At 41.4% G+C, this 25,641-nt stretch overlaps 3 protein-coding genes across 5 annotated transcripts in view; 2 read left to right on the top strand and 1 right to left on the bottom strand.

Moving 5' to 3' along the window:
* slc35f4 (solute carrier family 35 member F4) overlaps positions 1 to 11,423 on the top strand; it is a 16,322-nt gene extending 4,899 nt beyond the window's left edge. The window contains exons 1-7 of one of the 2 annotated variants that reach the window (XM_005724040.1): positions 3,693 to 4,130; positions 8,144 to 8,444; positions 8,643 to 8,862; positions 8,955 to 9,080; positions 9,169 to 9,361; positions 10,027 to 10,116; positions 10,666 to 11,423. In XM_005724040.1, the coding sequence (XP_005724097.1) occupies positions 4,055 to 4,130; positions 8,144 to 8,444; positions 8,643 to 8,862; positions 8,955 to 9,080; positions 9,169 to 9,361; positions 10,027 to 10,116; positions 10,666 to 10,907 (1,248 nt within the window). In that variant the 5' untranslated portion in view covers positions 3,693 to 4,054 and the 3' untranslated portion in view covers positions 10,908 to 11,423. Of the gene's footprint in view, positions 1 to 3,692; positions 4,131 to 8,143; positions 8,445 to 8,642; positions 8,863 to 8,954; positions 9,081 to 9,168; positions 9,362 to 10,026; positions 10,117 to 10,665 lie in introns of those variants that run through there. The other variant, XM_005724039.1, reaches the window with a different exon arrangement.
* A 5,428-nt stretch (positions 11,424 to 16,851) lies between these two features.
* On the bottom strand, positions 16,852 to 21,186 carry ap5m1 (adaptor related protein complex 5 subunit mu 1). Of its 2 annotated transcripts, XM_005724037.1 has the most exons (10): positions 21,127 to 21,186; positions 20,921 to 21,013; positions 20,698 to 20,816; positions 20,165 to 20,547; positions 19,843 to 20,070; positions 19,628 to 19,767; positions 19,206 to 19,291; positions 18,986 to 19,098; positions 18,745 to 18,841; positions 16,852 to 18,662 (listed from the first exon to the last, which is right to left on the bottom strand). In XM_005724037.1, the coding sequence occupies exons 2-10, from the start codon at positions 20,986 to 20,988 to the stop codon at positions 18,580 to 18,582; spliced, it is 1,317 nt and encodes a 438-aa protein (XP_005724094.1). In that variant the 5' UTR covers positions 20,989 to 21,013; positions 21,127 to 21,186; the 3' UTR covers positions 16,852 to 18,579. The 2 variants fall into 2 exon arrangements, with proteins under 2 accessions (XP_005724094.1, XP_005724093.1); XM_005724036.1 differs by having other exon boundaries at positions 20,165 to 20,816.
* Positions 21,187 to 21,189: 3 nt separating this feature from the next.
* Positions 21,190 to 25,641, top strand: part of exoc5 (exocyst complex component 5) — an 11,767-nt gene continuing 7,315 nt past the window's right edge. The window contains exons 1-6 of the mRNA XM_005724038.1: positions 21,190 to 21,398; positions 21,784 to 21,878; positions 23,178 to 23,325; positions 23,463 to 23,657; positions 25,084 to 25,148; positions 25,354 to 25,382. Of these exons, the coding sequence (XP_005724095.1) occupies positions 21,372 to 21,398; positions 21,784 to 21,878; positions 23,178 to 23,325; positions 23,463 to 23,657; positions 25,084 to 25,148; positions 25,354 to 25,382 (559 nt within the window). The 5' untranslated portion in view covers positions 21,190 to 21,371. The remainder of the gene's footprint in view (positions 21,399 to 21,783; positions 21,879 to 23,177; positions 23,326 to 23,462; positions 23,658 to 25,083; positions 25,149 to 25,353; positions 25,383 to 25,641) is intronic.

Below are 25,641 nucleotides of genomic sequence, written 5' to 3'. Positions count from 1 at the left end.
AAAAAAAGGAGCATAAGTTATGTTATGTGAATTTACAATAACTATAATTATACTTGCTCTCAATAAAAGATATTTGAAACATAGAAGAACATTAACACTCGTGTAGGTTTTCAATGTCTACATGAAATGAGAACAACAAAATATAATAAAACAAAGCAAAAAGACCCCAACAAAAAACGAACAAAACCAAACCAATTGAGTGTAGGTCTGTGTAGACAGAAAAGAAATAGTTCCCACAGTAACAGACTGAACCCACTAAACTCACAGTAATAGCCATATCCTTGCTTTGACGCTTTGGGGTCCACAGGGATTAAGTAAAGCGCTATACAAATACAGGCCATTTACCATTTTTTTACCACTTTGTTCAGTTGGCTCAGAAGGACAAATCCTATTAATTGTGAATGCTAACTGGGCCTAGTTTAACACACACTGATGTTGATATTTTAAAATGTACTTTGTTATTGTTTTAATATAAAAAAATCACCATAACTTTGACTGCGTAGTGCAGAAATGTGAGTGACTCAACCCTTTAAGGCTTGGAGAAAATTGTCTCTTTAAGAGTTTTTTCCCACCTGTAATGCAGCCATTCATATTTACCACTAGATGTCCTCATCTTCAAATGTTCTCAGTACCTTGGGTTGAGTTGTTGAGGTACTGTGTCTGGATACACACCTGAAATTTGTTCAAAGGCTTTTCAGCTAAAATTAGCGCCCTGTGCTCGTCGTCTTTGCTCCCGGACCTTGTTGAGATGTGATGAGTAACAGAGAGGTGCTAAAGACAAAGACCCGTCTACTGCAAACTGTCGAGCATTAGTTAATCTGAATGACAAAAGAGCTTGAATGGGTCGAGTGCGTCAGTGTGCACAGGAGACTGTGTTGCTATGGAGGTAAAGAGGGAGGATGCTGTGGTATACTGTGCTTTGATCAGTTATGCTTGCAGACCATTTTGTTATATAGACACACTTTCCATTTTATTAGCTACTCTAAAAAGGGATTATTATTAGAATTTTTTCTGTCTTTCTTTCTTAGTTAGAGAGTTATTGAATGATTGAAGTTCATGTATGGTTTGCTTGAATTGTAGAATAAAATGCAGATATGTTGTAAAGGTTTGATGGGAATGAATGATCAGTAACTTTCCTCTCAGTAGTAACAAAAAAGAAAGCATCCAAAGTTAGATGTAGGCCGAACAGTATAGTAACGCAGGATAGAGAAAGCAATAATCTTCTTAAAACTTAGAGTTGTTAGTCCAATATTTGAGATTGAACTGTGGCCTCCTATAGTGACCGCTCTCCAGGTATTTCTCTTAATCCGATACTGATTTGAATCCCAGGATTTGCTGACTGGGTCGCTCCTCTGTCCCCTCAGTGTCTAGGTGTTGGCTCCTCTCATCAGCAGGTCTATTTTTACATTTAACCCTCCAGCTTGTCCCTGGATTACGTATTCAGTCCTGCTTGTCACACATTAAATGTGCAAACATTTTAAAACAATGCTGATTCTGGTTGCATAATTTAAAGCATTAGTATTCTTGTTACACTCATTCTGTAACTGGGTGACCCCAGGGAATAAATGTGCCTGCATCACAACGTCATCCTAAAACTGAAAGTAGAGAAGTGCTTTTTTCAAAGTGTTGAACTCTAACAGATGAATTACCATAATGTTACTGGAACGTGGCCCCAAATTTTCAGTGTCTTTTTGTCACTTGCAAGAAACAGCCAAACAATAACTGTGCTGTTTTCTATTCTCTCGCAGCCTGAAGAATGCACAACAAATACTCTGATCTGTTATGCCCTTTGTAGCTTTGCCAGATCTTTGGCTGATCAGCATTTGAAACGGGAGGCAGACGTTAACAGAAATCCTGGAGCAGACATGCTGCAAATAGCTTTCAGTATTCACAGCCAGCCAACTTAGGCAAAAATCACATTGCAGTTACTGTACTGAGTGGTTCCCCTGTTTCCTGTTTCTCGGGTCACATTGCTCCTGGTCTTGCTTCTCCAATTCAGATTTTACTGTAAGATTTCATAGTAATATTTATTACTGGCTGCATCGCCTCATGTGTCTGACCGCATATACTTTGGCACTGATATGTTGTTGACGTAGAGGCCAGAGTGATATTTAGGTCCATTAAATCTTCAGGTAGATAAACCACAGCATCAGATTGAATAACTGCATGGCTTTCCTTGAAATGGAAACTCCTGACCAACTATAATCCTGAGCCTGACTCACAAACTCTATTCCGATCATCAACATAGCTGCTGATGAGGGTTTCCCTTGACTGTGCAGCAGTGACGGATAAAATATTAAAATCCTTCATTAAAGTACCAGCATATAATAAATAAATAAACAGCTAACATCCTGCACAGAAATTTCTGCATAAATAAAGAAATTCTTATCAAAAGTGCTTACAGTGATTATGGATTTTTTTTTAAGAACCACACTACAGTGATTTATCATAAATGGACATTTGTTGAATTTTTAAAATTAGGACTGACTTGTAGGAAAGTGTTTTCATTTTCTTGGTAAGGTGGCCCTGAGAGGTCAAACATAATACAAACTGAGAAGCTTTTGAAGTGACAGAAACCAAAACACGGAAAGGATCGCACTGAGACGCACTTAAAAGACGCTGTGGATTCATCTGTGTTGTAAGGGAGAAAAATGTGATTCATATAATACACAAAACACACTTCTGTTGTGATTCGTATATTTTCTTTTCCATTTCTCCTCCTCCTAGAGTTTCTGTACTTGCTGGCCTTTTCTTACGTTGTAATGCGTTTGACCTCTCCGGCCCACCGTATCTTGGTGATCTATGTGTTATGTAGAGTCTTTTCTTACCTTCTGCCTTCAAGTAAATTTGGTACAATGGAACGACACAGAGGGGAAGTACCTCTGCTTTGCTTAACCTGATTTCTTACGTGCATGAAATTATAAGAATAACAGGGGAGCTCTTGACTTCCATCCAAGTCAGCAACAGATAACCAGTGTGATTCTTCATTTAAGTAAACAGATACAGAACACTGTAAGTGATTGTTTTACTAACTCGTAATGTATTCTGCTTTAAATAACTCAGATTCAGATTGTAGAATATGGAAATAACGCGTGAGTACCGTGCAATAATAAAATGCAAACATATAGTAGTGGAGTGTGGATTACGTGGGTAAAAAGGCCTATTTTCCCTCTGAGAGAACTAAGATGACCTCTGTGCACAACAGGATTTAAATGCCTGGGATTGTCATGTATTCTTTTGTAGGATGCACATGGTTTTTGCCTTTTTCATATCGTCGTTCAATTGACTAATGTGTCAGGGTTTGAGGCAACAAGACGGAGAGAGCTCTACTAATAATATGACTCTCAAGGGGTAGTCAAGAGCAGGAGAGGTGCCAAGGAAAGAGAGAGGCATTGCAAGACAGAGGGCAAGAGTTTGTACAGGGGGGGAGATTAAAGAGAGAGAGAGATGGAAAAAGTAAGGAGAGCCTTGTCAGGTAGAAAAGAGAGGGGAGGAGGAAAAGAGGGGGCACAGCTAGCACAGCATAAATTTGCCTGAGCTGCTTGGTTACCTTCCAAACAAAGCTGCTGATTTGCGGAGCAAAGGAAGAGGAGGGAAAAGTGAGTGAGACAGACACGAAAAGAGGAGGGGGAGGATAGAAAGAGATGAGGGGAGTGATTGCACCATGCCACACACACTTGAAGCTCAGTCTCCCTTGGAGACACTGGCAGAGCTGGATCATGGCATGATAGAGCAACTGTAGGGTCTCCACTTTGCTACACTTCCACTTCGCTATCACCACTGAGCTGTGGCACTATACAGACGTGCTGGGCTAGAGAGGAACAGAGAGTCAGGACTTGAGTCCTGGAAGGAGACTAAAGATTTGACAGAGACCTAGGAAGAGGAGGAGGAGGCAGTCAAGAGTGTGAAGAAAAAGCGGAGGAGTCGGGAGTCTGAGGATGCACGGAGCGAGCTGAAGGAGCTGCTGAGCTTGCAGCAGCAGCCAAGCAACACTTCTAAACTCAAATACACACTACTTCCAGGGGAGGACAGTGTGTGGTGCCCCCAGTGGAGGATGAAGAAGCACTCAGCCCGAGTGGCTCCTCTCAGCTCATACAGCACTCAGGTCCTGACCTGCCCTAACTCTGAAGGTAAACTGAAAGCTCCAAAGAGACACAAGATGCCATTTATACTGTATTGGAGTATACTGTATGCATTGTGTGTGTAAATAGAAAAATAAGATACGACAAAGTGCTTAACTTTTATTTTCAGGGTCACGAGTGACATTTTGTTTCCTACAAGGCATCAAATACACCAAAGTGCCATGTAGAGTCTATAAGTCTTCATAGGAAATATTGAGATTTTAATAAATATGGACGTTTCCAAATTATATCCTGCTCCATTTACATGAGAGCAGCCTTTGGATCTAAAAACTGTTTGAATTTGAATACTGTAAAAAAAAAAATTCTATTATTTCAGCCTCCTGGTAGCAGTGTAATGGTAATGGAGTGTGTAAAGCCTGTTGTTGTTCCCCCTCATCTGATTAAACATTTTAGCCCCCCACCTTTAACTCTGTTAACAGAGATTACTGTGATGCCACTAATCAACTTTTCATCAGCATCATGATATCCATGTCTCATCTTCAGGCCTAATTTGGATAAAGACTTAATGCGTTTTGACCTGAGCTAAGCTGGCTAAAAACTGCAGACAAGACTATGAGCCTCTTATTGGATTCAACGGGCCTCCATCAATCACTGCCGTGCAACATTAGTGGTGGCGATAAAGGAGAAAATGGATTAAAATGTGAGGTTCCAGAAGCATACTGCATCACGATGAATGGATAAATGGGTGCCGGTGGTGACTGATGCTATGCAGCACTGGGTTTTCTGCAATGAAGTGTTCTAGCACTTCCAAATACTCTGACTCCATGTCTGAACCGATATAAGCTACTGTGCATTTAACCTATAAAACTATAAAAAACCTCAAAATATTACACTTTTTTATCCCGAGTATCACTGCAGTGGATGCTTCTTTGACATGAGGAAATGAGCTTTTCTTGGGTTACATTTAACACATTGTTCATTTTATCCTGACTTGTAGATTTTAATATTTGTGCATGTATTCATTCTTTTATCCAATCACATTTTACCTACCAAAGCACCAAAACTGATCATCACTCACTTAAAAAAACAACAAAAAAAACCCCCACCCCAGCGCTAAGTAACTAATTATTCATCATGGACATACAGATACCTTAACACTACTAACCTTAAATTTGAGCTTTTCATAAAACTTTCCCTGAGTTGGACTGAATTTACCTTCACTCCTGCAGTACTGTGTTGTCAGCCTGTGTTTAGCAGAGATTATTGTTTCCTTTGCAAAATTTTACCACCAATATTTGTCAGCAATAATACTGTCTGCTATGAGAATACAATTTTGGCAATGGGAGCAACTTTTATGAGACAGGGGAATAGTAGAGTTATAATATTACTGCGTCTTGGCATCAGATGAGCCTGTTGTGGCTTTTACCTCAGGACAGAAAAGCTTGCATCTGACACTAAAAGCTTTAGGTTTTGTCGGTGCTGTGAAACACAAACCATCCTGCTGTGTGGATGAAGAAAAACAGACCTAAAGTAAAAAAAAAAAAAAATTAAAATAAATAAAAGAGCTGCTTCTCTATTGCAGAAATATCGGATCTCAGTTTTTTCCACTTAGCAACCACCAGGTTCATTAGTTTGATTAAGAACCCTTGCTGTGACAGAATGCAATTAAATGAAATCCCTCGATGATCCTGCAGAAACTGTATCGACGGTGAGCTTTTTGCCTTTAACACATCCCCTGACTAGAAACAGTTTAAGTGCTGTTCTCCCGCGAGCGTTTTTTGTGGTGGGGGTGTACAAGTTGAACTCATTATTACTTTTGAATTGTTGGGTGCTAAATAATATTTTTCTTTTACACTTTGAAGGCTCATAAAAGCCTTCAAAGTGTAAGTGGTCATTGAAGAATTTTCCACTCTGCACCGTGGACAGACGGTCAGTGCTGCAGCAATGCAGTGTTGGAAAATACATTCATGTGAGCTTTATTGGAGCTACTTTACTCGGGTGTTTCCATTTTATGCTAAATTTGTAATATGCCTCATTCCACAGTTTTTTTGTTTGTTTTTTTACACCAATACATTAACTAGAAAGCTCACTGGTGCTTTGCAGTTGAAAAACAAGTTATTTGTCTATAATGAGGAATGCTTTTTTTCTTTTAAAACACTCATTTGGTTTCATCTAAATAATTGTTTGAGGCCCAGACTGGAATAAAACTGTATTACTATAAAAAATATATATTTGTTAACTTCCCCATTACCTGTACCCCAAAGCACAGCTAGCCTGCCTAGAGACTACTACACTCAAAAAAATATTTGTTCCCTAATTCTGACTTTAATTAATTTGATTACATCTAAATTTTACAATTTGAAATGTTAAATTTAATGGAACCAGGTCAAATGAAATTTGACTAGCATATATTTTTCTTTTATTTATTATAGTTACATTTTACTTTAAATCATTACTTTGTGTTTTAGTGTACTGAGCATTGAAAAACATGTTTTTTTCTTCTTTCTAACCCCATTTAGCATCTTTTTCTGCAGTGAACTAAAATCTTTAAAGGAACACAAAGTATAATGCATATAAAGTTAAGTTAAAATGCACTGATGTATCACTAATGCAAAAGTTGATACTGATACTCAGTTTAGGGAAACCAATTTTCTTCAGAGTGCCTCCTTTCATGTGATGCTAAGTACATGTAGAGGATAATACACTGATACGATCTTAAATGCAGGACTTTTAATTGCAAAGGAGCATTTTTATGTTCTTATTTTTTACTTCTATCCTTGAACTGATTGAAGACGGCTGCCAGTAATGACTGTGTCCAATCTGCAATTTTATAATCTCTTGGGCAGTTTTTCAGCCACTGAGTGCCGGTGATGATCTCATGCACTTATAAAGGATATATACCACGTTTGGCAAGACTTTTGATTGTTTTATGAAGTTACTCATCAACTTACTTTCAAAGTTTGGTGACGTTTTCCTCTGTTTGCATCCTGTAAAAAGAAGGAATGGATTTTAAAACACATACTGGCATCTGATCACATAAGGAACTTTACAAAAACTAAACTTCTACCAGCTGTCCTACTAATAAAATGGCTGTTTGATCCAAGAGTTTGCTCTTCACACACTGTGTTACAGCTTCTTTTGATGTAAGAAATGATTATTTACTGCACTTGTTGGTACAATCCATTTCCAGTACACGTCACTGACTTGTGCTCCCATTGCTTGACATCCTGCTGAGGTCTTTTTGCAGATAACAAACAGAAGACTATCGCATGCAATAATGAGCACCCCTGTGTTGTGTAGAGGAGAGCTACTACTGCTACACGTTCTAGTGTGTTTGCAGGGCTCTGGTGTCTGTGGCGGAAATGGCAGAGCTTTAGGTGCTGAGCTAGCAAACAGCCAGCACATGTCATCTTTTATTCCTGCCCTGGTGTAAATTGATCACACTGTTGAGAGGTAAAGAACAGATCTGAGCTCACACACATCCCACTTTGCTTTCTCTGATCGTCCATAAAGGCACTGGGACATACGTATCATTTAACCTTTGCAATTTGGATGTTCCAGTAAAGTTCCAGTAAATTCCTTTTCATAGCAGCGATACAAGAACAGTGTCCCATGAGCACCAAGGTTGGCCTGACTTTCATGTTGACTGTCATGTGGTTAGGTTTACTTTTGCTCTGTGGGCATCCGGTTTCTGTGCACATCTGGCTACAAAGGGAGTACAGTACATGCTGCATCATGAGGCAACCAAGCTATTTATGGCATGTGCAGCGTGCACCGTGTTAACCCGATGCATTTTAAACGGAGCCTCAATTGTGCCACCACAGCAAGAAAGGCAAACTGAGGCAGTGATCACTAAGGACGACTGATCGATGAAGCTCATGTGCTGGAACCCATTCAGGAAGCCACAATGCAGGCAGCACTGAAGTCTATATATAGTGGTGCAAAAAATACAAAAGTTGTTAAGTTTAAACTCATTATACTAATCAAAATTATTCAGATGAAATCTGATGCTAGCTGTGGATTTCCTTTAATTTTTCTCCCCCCTTCTTGACTCTCATCAGGAGAGGATGGCTCGGAATCTCACGCAGAGACACCAGGAAGTGAGACCAGTATGGAGAGCCAGTCCTTCCATACGTGCGCCAACACGGCTCTGAAGGTGCTGGGTGGTTTGCTGATGGTGCTGTGTGTTTCCTCCTCCTGGGTGGGTACCACTCAGGTGGTGAAGCTGACCTTCCAGTCATTCTCCTGTCCCTTCTTCATCTCCTGGTTCAGCAGCAACTGGAACATCCTCATCTTCCCCATCTACTACTCGGGACATGTCGTCACCACACGGGAGAAGCAGACCCCCATCCAGAAATTCAGGTAAATCTCATTTAAGAAGTTTTAAGAAGCCAAGTGTGATATCTGAGGAGGTTCCGATCTATTATCATTTTACCTCTGGTGAGTTGGAACCAGTATTAAACCACCCTCAAGCCTGTGAGAGCCAAACAACCATCATGTCCATTCTCTAAACACAGTCATTTCCATTCAGAAGACTTTACTGGTGTTTTTCTCTAACAGGGAGTGCAGCAAGCTCTTTGGGGAGGATGGAATGACTCTCAAGCTTTTTGTAAAGAGGACAGCACCCTTCTCAATCCTGTGGACACTGACCAACTACCTGTACCTCTTAGCCTTGAAGAAATTGACCGCCACTGATGTCTCTGCCCTCTACTGTTGCCACAAAGCTTTTGTTTTTCTCCTCTCATGGATTGTCCTCAAGGACCGGTTCATGGGTGTTCGGGTCTGTATGAAAACAAGAAGGAGATTGTTTATTACCTGTTTAACACAAGCTTTTACTACTTCAAAATGTGTCATCTACGTGTCTATGTGCAGATTGTGGCTGCCATAATGGCCATCACAGGTATTGTCATGATGGCTTATGCTGACGGTTTCCATGGTGATTCCTTTGTGGGTGTGGCATTGGCTGTGGGCTCAGCCTCAACTTCAGCTCTTTATAAGGTCAGACTTCCTCATAAGCCCGTTCCAGTCTGAGCTATGCTTGATTTTTGATTGCATCGTGTCAACTCTTTGTTTTCTCACCATCCAGGTGCTGTTCAAGATGTTCCTAGGCAGCGCCAACCTTGGAGAAGTGGCTCATTTTCTTTCCACCATGGGCTTTTTCAACCTCATCTTCATCTCCTGTGTGCCCCTCATCCTGTATTTCACCAGGGTAGAGCACTGGGGCTCACTCTCCTCACTGCCGTGGGGATACATGTGTGGACTGGCAGGACTGTGGCTGGGTGAGAGTGCATATACACGGGATGGTTTCATCCACATGTACAAACCATTTTGGATCATTTTAAGGCTTTTAGTATAACTATAGGGATTCATTTCTTATAGTTACCATCAGTCACTCGGTTTGTATTGTCTGAATACAGGATCTGTAGGCAAAGGGCATTATTTTAAGTATCGGAAATTTTCCACTTTCCGTTTGTTGTCTGCTTTTAGCCCCAGTAATGGAACGTTAGCTATCGACTGACAACAATTTAGCTTTTTATTAGCTTTTTGAAATATATGTGTATTCATAAATAATGGTGAGTGGAAGGAAGTGTTCCATTATCCACTTTCCAGATAACCTGGCAAGACCATAAGCTACAAAATATTGGCCGCCATCCCCAGTGGCTAGGTCAGATAACTAAGCTAATGGGTTCCCAGATGAGACGTTTCACTTCTCATCCGAGAAGCTTCTTCGGTTCTTAGAGTCAGTGGTGGACAGTCCCAGATTTATGCCCACCATTTGACTCTTAGAACTGAAGAAGCTTCTCGGATGAGAGGTGAAACGTCTTCAAGCAACTTAAAGAAGTCCAGACGCTTTTCTTTCCAAGCTCCTTAGACAACGATGACCTGGATGACTGAGAACCTTTACAGAGTCTTCTGTTTCTTCTGTTTTCTGTTTCTTTTGCAGTGTTCAACATCCTGGTCCATGTTGGTGTGGTACTGACTTACCCCATTCTGATCTCTATAGGGACACTGCTCAGTGTGCCGGGAAATGCAGGTAAGGTTTCTATTATCTGCCATTCACTGATCATTTTGATGTAAAATAATATGATTGTAAAAAATGGAGTAAACGGCCACACATACTGTGGCGCTGTATTGAGAGGTCAGCATTTAGGGCCACTGTAGCAAACAGATTACACAGCAAGTCTGCCTCTTTTGTCCCGGAAACCCAATCATCAGTGTGCCTCGACAGATCCTGCAACCATCCTCTTGCTAAGGGAGGATCAGATTCCCAAGGCAACACAAATGCCTGCAGACGAGTTCTTTTCCTTAATGGTCTGTATGAAGGTCAGTGGGTTACGGGAACCTGTCCCAGGGCTCCAGACCACAAAGACACAGAGGATAAAGTGGATTGCTTGTGCTGATTATAAGCTGCATTTGTTACACTAATCCCCCTACAGCCGCACTGTCCTGTGGTTTATCTTACTTTATGTAATTAATCTCGATTTGATTGTGTTTCTCTCTCATCCTTCACACTCTCTATCCCCATCCTGCTCTCTGGCTCCCTCTTTTGTTCCCACCCATATTTATTCCCCTCTCACTCTAGCTGTAGATCTTTTGAAACATGAGGTGATCTTCAGTGTGGTGCGACTGGCTGCCACCTGCATCATCTGCCTGGGCTTCCTGCTCATGCTGCTACCAGAGGAATGGGACTCAGTCACTCTGCGTTTCTTGGCCACCATTGCGGACAAAAAGTCAGAGGACCACGGCGAGGAGCTCACAGACTCCAGCACCCACACTCGAAGCCGCAGTCGCGCAAATGGCACTGTCTCCATTCCCTTGGCATGACATGCTCTGATAGTAACCTCCGTTAACCAGTCTGGAAACTCCACATTTCTCCAGAGCCTACACTGGAGGTGTGGTGGGACGCTCAGTCCATGTGGACTCATCTATCAGGAAGTGAGGCAGTAACGTCTTGAACTTCAAACTTCACTCTGGAGACGTACTGTTTCTATCACTTCACAACAACAGGGGAAACTGAAAACATTTATGGATCATGCAACTTGAAAGAGCTGAAAGTGTTATTTACTTTCTTGACATACTTGCCGCGCTCCATCCCTCGCACGCACCCAAACCAAGAGCTGACTGGCTCCCCCTTGAGATGCTCTGCAGACTGTATTCTGTGAATATAACTATCAGCAGGGCCAGTTTGGCTCAGTCTTACACATATTTATGATATTTATTTAGATCTGTATCAATAAGAGTAATAATTTTAAATCTTACTGAATAGCATTATATAGAAGAATGATGATTATACTATGCTTAATGTACAGGATCTTTTGATTTTGTAATAAAAGTCTTAAAACCCACAAAAAAGCTGCATCTAACTGAGGATCACATGTATGTATTTCTAATATTTTTGGAAAAACTTCTAGCTTCAGAACTTTATTGCCCGGATAACTGAAAAGCATTCGTATACATTTATCTACAGATAATGGTGCTGGAAAAGCTTCACATCCCAAAGAGCAAAGCAACGGCTCTACTGTTTCTAAGCAAAGCTCTGACATGAGGTCACATTTTTGGTATTAATATTAGACTGACAAACTGACTGTATATTTATTTGACACAAATAAATGTAAAAAAAAAAAAAAAAAAGCAAATGACTCTGCACCCTGAATCACATTATCAGTAGAGTAATATTAAAACATTTTTTTATTTAATCAAATCTTCTCTGCCATTACAAATTATTTACTGAATATATAATATTAGTCAAGCTAGTCTATAAAGATGGAACCACGCCTATCAGAATGACTAAAGCAGACTGTTGTCCCTTTGACCATTAACTGCTCATGGACAAGTATTTTTAGCAAAATTAAGTAGTGTGATTCATTCAGTATTAGTATTCTCTGTGTTGCTCTGATTCAGCAGTGATGACTTTCCAGAATTCTTCTCTTTGAGAATTACAATGCTTTTCCGTGCTGTTCTTCACTTTCTCACACACAAATACACAATACACAGAAAACTGACAGTTAACTGTAATTTTTCCTTTTTCACAGATACACACAATTAATGGTGAAAATGTCTAACAATGGTCAAAGCTCACGGGACATGGTTTCCTACAGACCATATGCTATGATTTTGTCACTGTGATTTTTTTTTTAATATCTCATAACATGGTGAGAAACATGTTTTTCAAATAGTCCTACTGAGATCATCAGTAGGACTATTTGAAAAACAGACAATCCCAAGAGTCACACTACAGTGCTGTTATGGTGGAGCACAGTCAGTGAGTTGAAACCTCTAATGAAGCATTTGCTGAGATGACAGTTTCAGCTAAACGACTGTGGTGGCATTTTAACATAATACAATAAATGATGTCGAAGAAGCAAAAGGAAAAAAATGCAATGTTCAAATTGTACTTTCATAATGGTCACTGGTATCCAGCTAGAAATTGATAAAACACATTAATCAGAGGGATCTTTTATAATCTTTAGCTGCAGAAAAAGTATTTTGTAAAATACATACAGTCATGCTTAAAAAAGTACAACTATATGCAGTCCTGTGAAAACACCCATAATGCCTGTATTGAAATAAAGAGGGTAAGTAGCAGTCAGGTGCTGCTATTCACATGCACTTGATTGTTTGATCATCAGCAAGTGTGAGCACCTCTATAAAAGCACAAGTTTTGGCAGTTTTGCTTGTATGGAGCATTCAGGCGTGCATCAATACAATTCGACAATTGTCCGAGGATACAAGAGCTACATCTCAGAGTTTACAGGCCTCGATTAGCATGTTAAATATTGAGGTTCATTGCAGTACAGTTAGAAAAACGCTGAACAAGTATGGCTTGTTTAGAAGGGTTGCCAGGAGAAATCCTGGTCGCATGGCTTAGGTTACATGTGAACAAACCACAAGACTTCTGGAACAACTGGACAATTTGGACAGACCAGACCAAAGTGGAGGGGTTCGGTGATAATGGACAGCGCCACATTTGGCAAAAGAGAAATGCAGCATGTCAGCTGAAACACCTCATACCAGCCGTCAAGCACGGTGGTAGAGGGGTGATGATTTGGGCTTGTTTAGCAGCCACGGGACACGGGCACCTGCTGTCATTGATTGCTAAGATATTTTAGCAATACCTTTTATTTAAACATCTATCCATCTCAAGGTGGCGCTATAATCATGCAATTGGGTACCGCAAGTGGCTTTGCAAAATCACACTGGGTAGTTGTTTGACACAATATTTCAGTCAGGTGAAAGCAGTATACCAACACACTGATAGACTGGGACTGCCATCCCCAGATCCATGCTGCTAGCATGATAACAAAAACAATACCAGTCTTTAAAAAAAATTCCAAATATTACCAAGCACAGAAAAAAAATGCACAACAACTCCTGTATGCAGTGTAATAGGAACCAGGACTGTAACAGTTTTTTCCTACCCCGGTGCTTTTATGAGCTCTACTGGAGTCATATTTTTCAGTCAGAAAACAATTTCCCTCTCTGCTCCCTCTGGGCTTTCAGATAGCAAAGGGGGTGCAGGAAAATAACAGGCTCTTTCAAGCATTAACTTATGAGTTACAAAGTAACCTGTAGGGAGAGTTGCCATAGAAACCTAGCTCATTATAATGTGAAAGTCAGGTTGGGATGGAGTGTACACCTACTCTTTTAACCACATTTTTACTTGGGTGCCACACAACAACGCTCCAGGACAAATCATAAGTTTGAAAGCCGCTGAGGATGTGAAGACCACTGGGTTTGCTTGGAAGCAGCTGAAGCAAATGATGCAAATTGAAAAGACTCCTTTAAAAGTGAAGTTACTGACATTTTTATAGGACAGGGCAAAAAGGAAAAGAAATATTAGCACAAGTGGGTCTACGCTCACAGAGCCATCATGTGATTGAGGTCATTTGTAACACCCAACTTTAAGACAGATATTGTAACCATTAAACTTTACATAAATAGCTTGGACCGGGAAGTATTTTGCAAGTGTCAGCTTCTTGGACCGACAGCAGGACAATGGGCTCTACACACTCCAGACCAGGATTGCATAAAGTGGCCCCATGTAATATTTTGCAAGAAAAGACTCAGAAGCCAAAACCACAATGGACAGTCCCTGCTCTGCCACACGCTGTGGAGCTGCCACCAGGATCTGTGGGAGAGAAAAGCACAACCTTTCCTCCACTGAAGCAGGAAATAACTCTTTCTTTGCTTTCAGGTCAGTCTGCGCCAAATTTCATTCCCAGTTATGATTTATTTGTTTTGTTACTCATGTGTTACTGATTTTGTGTTTGTGTGTGCAATTTAAGCATCATTCATTCTCCTCCACCCAGAAGACCTTGGGTTAGCTTGGCAAAATTAGCTGCCTAATATATTTAACTAAAACAGACTAGTCGTGCTGCCTGGTTCATTTTTAAAACATTTCACATCTGCACTGGGACTCTGGGAGACATCATTCATTATTGTTTCTGACTGGTTGTGATTATTACCCAGACATCCCGTCATTATCTCTCCTCAGGCACTGCAACTGCTGGCCCTTAAAATTGGCCACACAAGCACTGCCAATCAAATTGCCAAAGTAATAAAAAAATAAATAAAAATAAATAAAAATATCACTGCTAACCCACTGTCACCTTCATGCTATGTCAAATGATTCCAATAAGGAATTTTGATGTTTTTTTTATAGGACAGGGACCTCACAGATGGGGATATCCACCGTTTTTTTACAACCTGCCAAGAAGGCACGAGCAAAGTAATTCAGGTAAAGCATCTTGACAAAGTATGGAAGAGGTGAAGTGCATCTTTAGCATCAATAATTTAAATCATACATTTTTACTAACAGTCTGCAACGGTGCTTAAGAGCGAGTGGGAGAGGGTAGAAAAAATGGGGTGGATGGGAAAGGAGGGAGAGAGAGGCAGCTGTGAGTCTGAGCCCTTCCTCTTGTCTCCCAGTGGATCTGATTAAAGTGCCAGTAGAGTGGAAAGTGGGGTGGTCTACAGCCATGACTGGCCCTCAACGGGATCTATTTTCAGGCTACAGAGAACAGAAAAGCTCCCACCAGGAGATGCAAACTTGCAGAAACAAATAAAAGCATAGACTCCACAATTGTGTTACTCTTTCTCTTTTTTTAGAGTGTTTGGCTTTAAACCCAGCATCCACTCTTCCATTACCTACAAAACACCAATTCCAATGAAAAGTGATGGGTCAGTTCCTTTAATTATAAATATCTTTACGACAATATGAAAATACTGAGCATTTAATAGCACATAAGTAGTAGAGACATTAAAGGAATTTTCCTGGCAGTGAAGCAGAAGTATGCAGCAAAGCAAACTAGAAATATTTCAGTAAAGTACAAATAACTGATAATTATAATTCACTACAGTGCTGGAGTAAATGAACTTAGTTGATTTCAATATCCAGTTTATTTAACCCTTTCTAGGGCAGGTTTCTGGAGGTTCAGAGAGCTGCCTCTCAAGCTCACCTCTAAAATGTCAGGCAGCAGAGAAGACATAAGATACAGTCTACACATTTAACGTCAGGCTTGGAAATTGTTGATCTAATACATACTCTGTTTGAATGCAGTGTATTCCAACCTAACTTGCCTTCTTTTATTTGTCCTTTTCGATGGAGATCCAAATGCAGAAGGCATCCAGAAGCTGAAACTCGTGAGAACCCACTGAGAGAGACATCTTTTGGAATGAGACCACAAGAAATGGGAACCCCGGCTGCCTTCTGGAGCCAATATCTTTCCCTTCCTTTGGTTTTGAAGTGTAACCTGTCCAGAAAAACAGCTACAACGCAAGCTAGATCATACAGTCAAAGAAGACAGAGTTCATGCTGTAGCACAGACTAAAGGAAAAAAACACACACAACAAACTGGAGATGGCAGATGTTTTTGAAAACAGCAAAACAAAATGGAAAACTGGACAACTGAAGAGAAACTGATGCAGAGAACTGAAGTAAAGTGCACAGAGGTCACAGGATGAAACGGTCAGATAGGCAGGATAAGAAGTAGAAGCAGGATCTTTAAGCTATCATACCAAATTTCAGTTTTCAGAAATGATAACAAAGTTGCCATGCGTGTTCTGGAACCAACTTTTATTAACAATATGATGAAACTTTTTGATGTTTGGAAGCTACTGCATGTTCTGGCTTTCATGACTGAGTTTATGGCGCCCTCTATTGGTGAAAGAAATGCGATGACGTGAGAAAAACTGCTGGAACATTGACTTCAGCCTCCCTGCAATATTGACGACAAACATCCAAAAATGAACTATTTAGCTAAAAGAGGTTTGAATCGACTTTTTTTTCTTTTTAGGTTTCTGGTCCATTATTAGACATTTGGGATAAAAGTTAGTGCAAAAGAAAAAACAACAACAACCTTTCAGTCTGCAGATATATTCTGTTATTTAAAAGCAAATGCACGCTCAGACTGAAAACAGGAAGCTAGTAATTCTACCATTATTTATGAAGTGGCCTCCCTGAGGCCGACTCTAAGCAGACTTAGACTGGCTGAGAGGAACTGAACTCCTACCAAACACCTGGAACAACAGAAGCTTTCAATTGCTTGGTCCCCAGGCCCAGCGTGTTAAATGAACACTACACAGCAGGAGGAATTTAATCAGCAGTGATAATCTTGCAGTGGTTGGGTAGAACTATTTAAACAGAAGAAATTCACTTTATTAAATGTATTAAAGACATAAATACATGCTAATGTGACTTTTATTGTAATCTGCCACTGGGTGTCATTATTGGGCTGAGGGACACAGTAATTCAAACATCCACAGAAAGCATTTTTTGGCATTTAATTGCAAATTCTTTTGTGGGTGTGCAAAAACATTTTAGTATCCAAACTTCATGATGCTTTAAATGATTTGTAACAATCCAAAATGCTGCGTTTGGCCCACATGATCTTTATTTTGATTATTACAGGAGTAAAGTGTAAATCTGTTTCTTGTATGCATGTATGCAAGAGTAAACACATTTTAAATAAATGAACAATTCAGCTGAATGCCCAGAGGTATGGACAGAAGGCACTGGAGCAGAGCAACATATTAAATGAGTCCATCTACTTAGCAAGCTATTCAATCAACAAAGCAAAGTCTGCCAGTGAGAGGCCACTAACTGCAGACTTGAGGAGCCAGACTGACCACATATTGCGACACTGAGGAGATTTAGAGTGGCCCAACTCTTCAAAAAAAACCCCCCAAAAAACCAAAAACCTTCTCCTTTTCCAGTTCGCTAACCACACACACTGGGCCTTAAAGCCAAATCATCGTGGAGGGGGAGAGCCGAGAGGTCTCGGTGTCTGCCACTCCATACTGCTACATAAAAAGAAGGTGAAGGATGCCGTGTGAGCAATTGGTTCCAATTGACAGAGGATTGGTCATGGTCAGCCTTCTGAGTGGAAATCCACGTGAGAATGTAGCATTTGGACCAGCAAGGGGCACAAGAGGCCAATGGCAGACAATGAGGCCACTCAGAGGAGTCTGGCTGCTGTGGAATAGTTGGGACACAATCTCCTCTGGTTTAACCCTTCATCAGCTAGTTATTCATTCAACTTAATGCACAGAGGTGGAGCTTGTGTAGTAGAAATGTTACATGCATAGTTCAGGTAATGTGCTGATAAACTGAGGGAAGCATTTGGAACCAAACGCCGATTTGAGCCGTTTTATCTATGCATCGAAGCATACATAGAGGGCTACTCTGATGATTGTGTTACATCAATAAAAGATCAAAATCATTTACAGCAGGCTGCACCATAAATTAGTTAAAAAACCTCCTCTGTAACCTCGAGAGGCAACTCAACAGTTACCATCCTTGTGACTTTTTCACCAATTAGGCAGGTCCTGCTCACAGAATGAGACCGACAGCTTTCAAGTCTCAAAGGGCCCGAGGGTCAGCGCTCAATCACAGTCAGCCTGGAGAGTTTGTGTGTTTCAGCTAGCTACTAGTTGACAGGGCAAAGCTGAGGTCAAAAGAGGTGGGGGCCAGTGATTGGTATGGGTGTGGACTCCTGCCAGCTCAAAAGAGAAGGTTTTGTCGCCAAGACACTGGCCGAATCAGGCTTCCCTTTCACAGTCCAGCCGCCCCTCTACTCCAGGCCTACAACAGCTGATGACAAGGCCCCAGCTGCTAATTATCCGGCTGATGGAGAGTCACTGAAGTGCGACTGTCAGAGCAAGGGGTGGCCCTTGTGTCTGCAATGGGATATATCTGCGGCAGACTGGGGGATAAAAGAAGTTGAACTGCAGGTGCAGGTAGTTCTTTAAAAGCAGTAATCCAGTTGATTTTTGCATATTGTGAAGTGCCTTTGCACATGTGAGTAGATAATAGATAATAACTCTCCTGTAAAACAGGGTACCATAATAATAATTTAACTGGGTCAAAATTCTTTACTTCCAGCTGTACCCGGGACGCTGGGTCCTGGGTCGTACATCACTGTGTGTGCGTTACAGTATTTTCAGTCTCTTTAATACACAGTGCAGTGTCCACAAAGCCCCTCTTTGTGAATCCATCCTACATCATCATCTGTCCAGAAGATACCGGAGCTGTACCTGTTGAATTCCATATGTAGTACTCTTTGGACTGAAGTTCTCGGGCTGAGGGCAGGACAGGCACAGCTGTCAGGGTCACGCAAGAGACAAATATTTATAAAAAAAAAAGTTTTTACTGTAAGCTTACATGTTACAATCCGTGGCTTGGCAGAAGAATAAACCTGCACCGAATGCTGGTCAACATAACACCCAGACAACGTCATGTCAGGCACTTTGAAATGCAACTGTGAAGAAAAAAGCCACTGATGAGGAGTAATAAATCTTTTTATCTCGTCTTACATTAATGTGAGTAGTACATGAAGACCATAAAGTAGTAAGTATGGGTGACGATCCTTGGCTACTGGTAATTATGAAACATAATAACTTACTTTGACATAAGCAGTAAGTTTTGTGCAGAGTGGGTCAGAAGGTCCTGGTGTTGGTCCAGAAAAGTTGATCTTACCCTCCATCGTAACCTCACGAGACTTTGGGAACTTTTGCCCTACATATCATTGAGAATAAAATAGTCATCCATTTTTTTTTAAAGTATGCAGATGCAGTGAAAGTGATTTTGTTTCTTATAGGGAGAGTCTGAAGCATAACGCTTACCCAGGACCCAGACAAGCAGGTTTTTCTCTTTTGAAACATCCAACTGTCCAGAGCTTACCTTCATATCTACAACACCCATTTGATCCCTGCACAGTGCACACAGAGACAGTATGCAGACAATCAATTAAATCGGATTTTTTTAACAGAGGTTACAGAACACAGCTGAATTACAGTGCAGTTTGTTTAATAGTCTCTCACACACAAGCAAGATACTATAACTCTGCTAAATTAGATTTAAAAACATTTAAAAGAGTTTTCCATTAAAAAAATTTTCCTGCACACATATGTGCATTTGATTTTTCAACAATTTCTAAACTCCTAAAAGGGCTCTCAGTAATTATATTTATGACTGGATCATATTATGCTTGTAAAGAAAGCATAAAGCACGAGGAAATAGTGATTTTGAACTTTGTGTAGTTTACCTGTTAAAGAATGGCAGGTGAGCATTACAGAACTCAAAACTGTTCTTTATACTCTCATGAAGTTTGAGGGTTACTGACACGCGAAGCTGGTTCTCCTCTTCCTTTAGTTGGTATGAACCAAGTATGGGTGGAACAGGAACCTGGTGAGAAATTAAGATTTTAGCAGAAATCATTTACAAGATGAAAATATATCTGCAAGGAATTTGTATGCATACCTCAGAAGTATAGCTGCATAGTCTGAAGGGCTCTAGAGGAGGGGAAAAGGGAAACTTGTATGGCCCAGAGAAAGCTGAGCCATCATAATTATCCACACTGCTGGCAGTCAGGATACTCGAATCCAGAGATGTGACACAGGGATGGACCAGGATGTCCTGCAGTGGAGAACCATTTGGTGGCAGTGATAGAGTCACTGTCACATTTGGGAGCACCCCCTCCACTTCACACTGTTGAAAGAAGGGTAGAAATGTAGAATAATCCTAAATAAATCATTTCCAGAAGTTATAACATTAATCACTTTTATTTACATTGCGGACTTACTTTGCATGTCACGGTGCCATAAACATCCCAGAGGTCCTGTCTGCTTCGATTACCATACTGCATGGACCGCACTGTTTCTATCAGTCCAACGTTAACCACAGCTCGACCTCGGTGTAGTCCTGTCTTCCAGGCTGGCTGTTTCTGAGTTCCAACAGAAGTGGGCGCTGTGGGTGTCCCAGGTAGGGGGACATCAAGGGGTGTGCCAAGTGGACAAACCTGCAGGAGGACTGAGGGCACCATTGCCAGACGAGAGCCAAGCCCTTCACTATCAGGCTTACTCCCTGAGCCAAGGAGAAAAGTCTGTAGGCCTGCCAGAAGTGTGAGACCCTGTGAGACTGACAGCAGACTGGCCAGAGGTGGCCGCGGATCAGGAGGGACATCCACTAAAGGCAGACACGCCAGAATGAGAGGCCCTTGCGAGACAGTCAACACAGGCCAAAGTATTCCTTTTGCAGGTCCATCCACATGCAGCTCCAGGGCTGGTGACCGTGGACGGTAAAGACAGTCATCTCTGAGGGCTACATAATTCTTACCTGAGTCTGAAAGCCCCAGCTCAGTGAGCAGGAGCTGCAGGAAAGTACTCTCCTCTGGGACTGCTACATATGAGGAACCTGCCAGGCTCTTTGCACGGTGCTCCACGGTGGAAAACCTCCTGATGAAGGAGACACAAGACATGACAAAACACAGCGATCTATAAGTAATCCGAAAAAATATGTTATGTTAGCATATATGTGACAATAATTAGAAGTCACAAACCTAGAAAAGCGTATTGACAGATTTCCTCCATTCTCGTGAGAAATAATCCACAAACCACGTACAGTCATTTCTCCGGCTACAGCAAACTCCCGACTTTATGGGGAAAAAAACAAAAGCGTCAAAATCTAATATTTAAATCTCCCTGTGCATGTGTTAAATTCATTTTTTGCCTCGCTGTATGAACATCGCTGATGCTCGCTACTTACTTCCTGCTTTTGTTGTTTCATGTGACAACTACGTCCAATCAGCTGACAAATGCGCTTGCGCACTTCCAAGCGGCTGTCCCCACCCTTCTCTCCCATACAGGAAGCTGGATCGCCAACCAGCTAGCTGTCAACAAAGGGCAAAACTGTACGAAACCACCAAATCAATGCAGAAGTCGGCTTTATTGCCGGCTTTGAGTTCCATCTCCTAGGTTTTATCTCACCGTGCCGCCAGCTGAATCTTTAACATGGCGACGACAGCTCATCTGTTCGAGGTAAAATGACAACGGGTAGCTGTGTTAGCTTTCAGGCTAGCTAAGGGGCTAACTACAATTAACGGTACCCTAACAGTGCCGACAGTATTTATCAATTGAGTGCGTAATTAAGAATTAATAATAACTCAAGCATTGAGGAGAAACGTTGGTTTCTTGTTGTTAAAGTGAGGGAAAAGAGGACACGTATTGTCTAATTTGTATGAGTTCGCTTATTCGAGGAAATAGCAATGTTGTTGGCTGTTTGTGTGCAATAAAATCAGCACAGGTAACTTTAGTAACCTTTTACAATTTACCCGATCTTGTAATCTTTTACCATCCTTTTGTAGACGACTGTAGTATTTTGGGCCAAGTGACTCTTCTCCCATTGCTTCCCCCCTCCCTTTAGGAGCCCTTTGATGCAGATGAGTACATTGAAAGGCTGGCATGGAGGACTCCTGGGGGAGGCTCCAAAGGAGGAGCCGAGGCGTTTGACCCCAAAAGGTACTATAGATACTTGTCATTTACATATGCAGTAGCGTCTCTCTTATCCTTAATATAAGGTCGTAGTTTATAAGAATTACATGCACCACATTTTAGCTCAAAGTTTTAGATTATATAGCGTATAAGAGCTCCTTCCATCCATTATCTTCATTGAAAAGGAAGTAAAATTTAATTGATTATTTGTAGTTATTATAATAATAAATATGTTCTCAAAAGGATGCCTTATTCATGAATTAATATTTCAACTTTTACAAATCTAAAGCACAGCCTTTCGACTCACCTGGCTGTATAAAGGTTTTCCATTAACCATGCATACTGTCCTTCTAGCCATAGTGCCACTCATTTTTTTGAGCAGTTAATTAAATTAATTAGACTCCGTAATCAAGACCGTTTTCTCTCTGTAGCCATTACATACACATAAACCATCTTCTTCTCTCTCAGTAAACATATTTTAATAATAATTTAGGGTAAGCTTCCTGTTAAAATACTTGGAAATAATTCATTATATTTTAGATTTTAGTGTTTCAATTACAGTATGTCATTGTATTATTTTATAACAGTCAACAGACTGACTTTCTAAAGAAGCTGTCCTTCCTTGCTTCACAAAGCTCACCTGGATCTCCTCTCCACTCATTTAAAGTTTCGGGTTGGAGAAAAACGAGAAATGAATATTAAAGTCTTTTGCATCTTTTTTCCCCATATTTGTTGTGATGTTTATATTTGGGGACAGGCCTGCATCTCGTAAGCAAAAATGCCACAACAGTTTAACTGTACCACAGATGCATCCTGCTTATCTTCTCACTACACAAACTGTTGCCGCCACCTCCTCGGATACTCTTAGCTACAAGTCAGAGACAACATATCTGTGGAGGCCACCATACTGTGAGTCACCAGCCAGGGAATGAGTGTCTGTTGGGAAAGGATGGGAGATGTCTTTAAGCTCTAGCCAGTGCTGAGGGAATTAGTCAGAAGATTATACACTCATCATTTTGGGATGTTTCCTACTCTGTGAAATGTGGTGCTGACTTAGAACATTTGCTCTGCAGTCCTGGTGGCACTTAAAATGCAGCTGACGAAGCTGCTAGTTTTCAGAGCTTCTTAAGCCTGGGGACCCAGGAATTAAGCATCTGGCACTATTCTTTAACTATTAACTGTAACTGTGAGGTCAGTGGGACAGATTTAACCTTGCGGTACCAAATTACTATTCTAAACTAAGGGCATTTTCTGCATCTTTTACCTGTTATTTTTTTTGAAGAACTACCAAGTGGAAACTTACATGCATTCTTTCCCCCATTAAAGGCTGTTGGAGGAGTTTCAGAACCACATTGAGGAGTTGAAGCAATTGGATGAGAAGATCCAGCGGAAGGTGGAGAAGCTTGAGCATCAGTGTCATCGTGAGGCCAAGGAATTTGCCCACAAAGTTCAAGACTTGCAGAGAAGCAACCAGGTGTGTTGTGTGGTGAAAGGAGCCAATCACACCCACTGCAAAGCCTTTGAGCTGTCAAAGATTATATTATCTGTCATTCCAAAAACTTTTTTCTGTGTGTTTTTATTTCACATCCTCTTTGTTTTGCATGATATCAGGTGGCCTTTCAGCATTTCCAAGAGCTCGACGAGCACATCAGCTATGTGGCCACTAAGGTTTGTCACCTGGGGGACCAGCTGGAGGGGGTGAACACGCCTCGCCAGAGAGCTGTAGAAGCTCAGCGTCTGATGACCTACTTCAACGAGTTCTTGGATGGAGACCTACGCAGCGATGTATTTAACAACCCAGACAAGGTAAGTATGCTGCACATGTTCTTTCCCTTCACATCAGTGGAGGTGTGTATGCGTGACCACTGTCGGGGGCCCCCCTGCTGTGATACTGCTGGAGGTGAGAATGAACAGGATTACGAGGTAAACCATCCATATTAATTTGTTAAGTTTATCCCTTTAGTTGGATCCCTTGACTAATTTGGATTAATAAACTGTCATTTGCTGTCTGACAATAGCTGGCTGATTGACTAGCATGGATGTCAACATGCTCATGTCAAAACTAATTGCATTTACAGTAGGTTGTCTGGGAGAGAGAATTTGGATGGCCCTCAGCTTTGTGTCACTTTACAGCAGAAGAGAGCTTGTAGCAAGGTGGTGCATGCAAGGGCACTGGTGACACACATCCTGGGAAAAGATATGCACACTTTTACCCAGTGTCAGTCTACACAGAGGCCTTTTCGATGTTAGACAAGTGGCCAAAAGTTTGATTTTGCAGTTTTGTAGTGACAGCAGAGCGACTGAGATGCTTTAGATTTATTCTTGTTAGTAGGAATGTCATTAGCGGATGCTGAGAAGTGTGTCTGGGGGTCAATCCCAGAGACGAAAGCTGGAGATGGAGCTGGTTTTCTGGAAAGGCATGCAGAAATATCTGTCCAGATTCCTTTTTCCTGAGCATACCTCCATATGAGGGGGAAAAGAGGAAAGCTGCAAGTGAATAGCTGAAGGGGGATGGCTTTGCTAATCCTTCTGAAAGGGAGGGCTGGGCCGCCAGCGTGGAGACAAGTGCTGCTAAACCCTGACTGCAGGGAGACGGCTACATTACTTACATGGGATTTAGCTAATCTTAGCTGGGGGACAGATACTTAGAAAACCTTCGCCGAGCAGAAAGGCTGGATCCTCCTCACGGGAGCAGAGTAATGATGTTAGCTGAGGCAGGCATCTGCGGGAACAGAGGAGTTGCGGACGGCGGGCCTTTCGTAGGTCTGGGGCTTTTTTTTTCAGCCAGCGTGTATGTCAGGAGGGGTGGGGGTGTGTAGGGGGGTGTGGGGCGGCTCTCGACAGGGCCCCCTTTTTTTAGACAGATATCCCTGGACGGACAGATTATTGAAGGCGATTTAGACTCCTGTGGGATTACAGCCTATTCAGAAAAGGCATGCCAATAAAGAGTTGGATGTGCTGCTAAGTCAGGACTTCCGCTGCTGCTGCTGCCGATGCCCAGGTGAGCGCAGCCTGTCTGTTATCAGCTCCCTGTTCAACACGGGAAGGTGGAGGAGGGCTGCTTTAAGATGATGATCCCCCAAGGGGAAACACTGCCGGCGGCCTGCCCACTTTTTCTCTGGATGTCCACTTCACATGGTCCCGCTGTGCTCTCACTCTTTTTCCATCACCTGATATCTCTCTCTCATACACACACATACATACCCACTCTCACTTTTTCTCTGTTCCTCAGATTAAGGAAGCTGCTGATATCATTCAGAAGCTGCATCTCATTGCCCAGGAGCTGCCATTCGACAGGTGAGTCAGGCATCCTGAAGGCAGCTTTAGACAAAAGCAGTGACATACAAGAGGAACGCAGAGTATTACTTTTGTTCCTCTCAGTGTAATCGCAACACTAAATCTTTACAGCATCATGTGATTTCTAAAAATAGTCTACTTTTTTATTTTACTAGTATATAGATTAAAATGTCATTGATATTGATTTACTGTTTTTCTCTGCCAGGTTTGCAGATGTCAAGGCAAAAATTGCAAGTAAGTTTTTGACAGTCACCCACATTTAGTGTTTCTATTGTAAACTACTTGGAATGACCAAGTTTTCTTCATTTGAAGAAACATTATTGAACATTGAATATTGAGTCACTGCTCCAATGAAGAAAACCTTATTAAAGTTAAACAAACACTGTTTGTTTTAACCATCCCTCAGTCTCAACAACTTTCATGGGTCCGAACATTAAAAAGCCTGTAAAAGTATTTCTGAAGACTAGGGATGGGTACCGGTGTCCGGTGCCAT

This window comes from Pundamilia nyererei, unplaced genomic scaffold (genome assembly GCF_000239375.1).
Source record: "Pundamilia nyererei isolate P.nyererei 1_Seehausen unplaced genomic scaffold, PunNye1.0 scaffold00010, whole genome shotgun sequence".
Classification (NCBI taxonomy): Eukaryota; Metazoa; Chordata; class Actinopteri; order Cichliformes; family Cichlidae; genus Pundamilia; species Pundamilia nyererei.
Note: the sequence above shows the minus strand (reverse complement) of the source record. Positions and strands in the feature narration are given on the sequence as shown.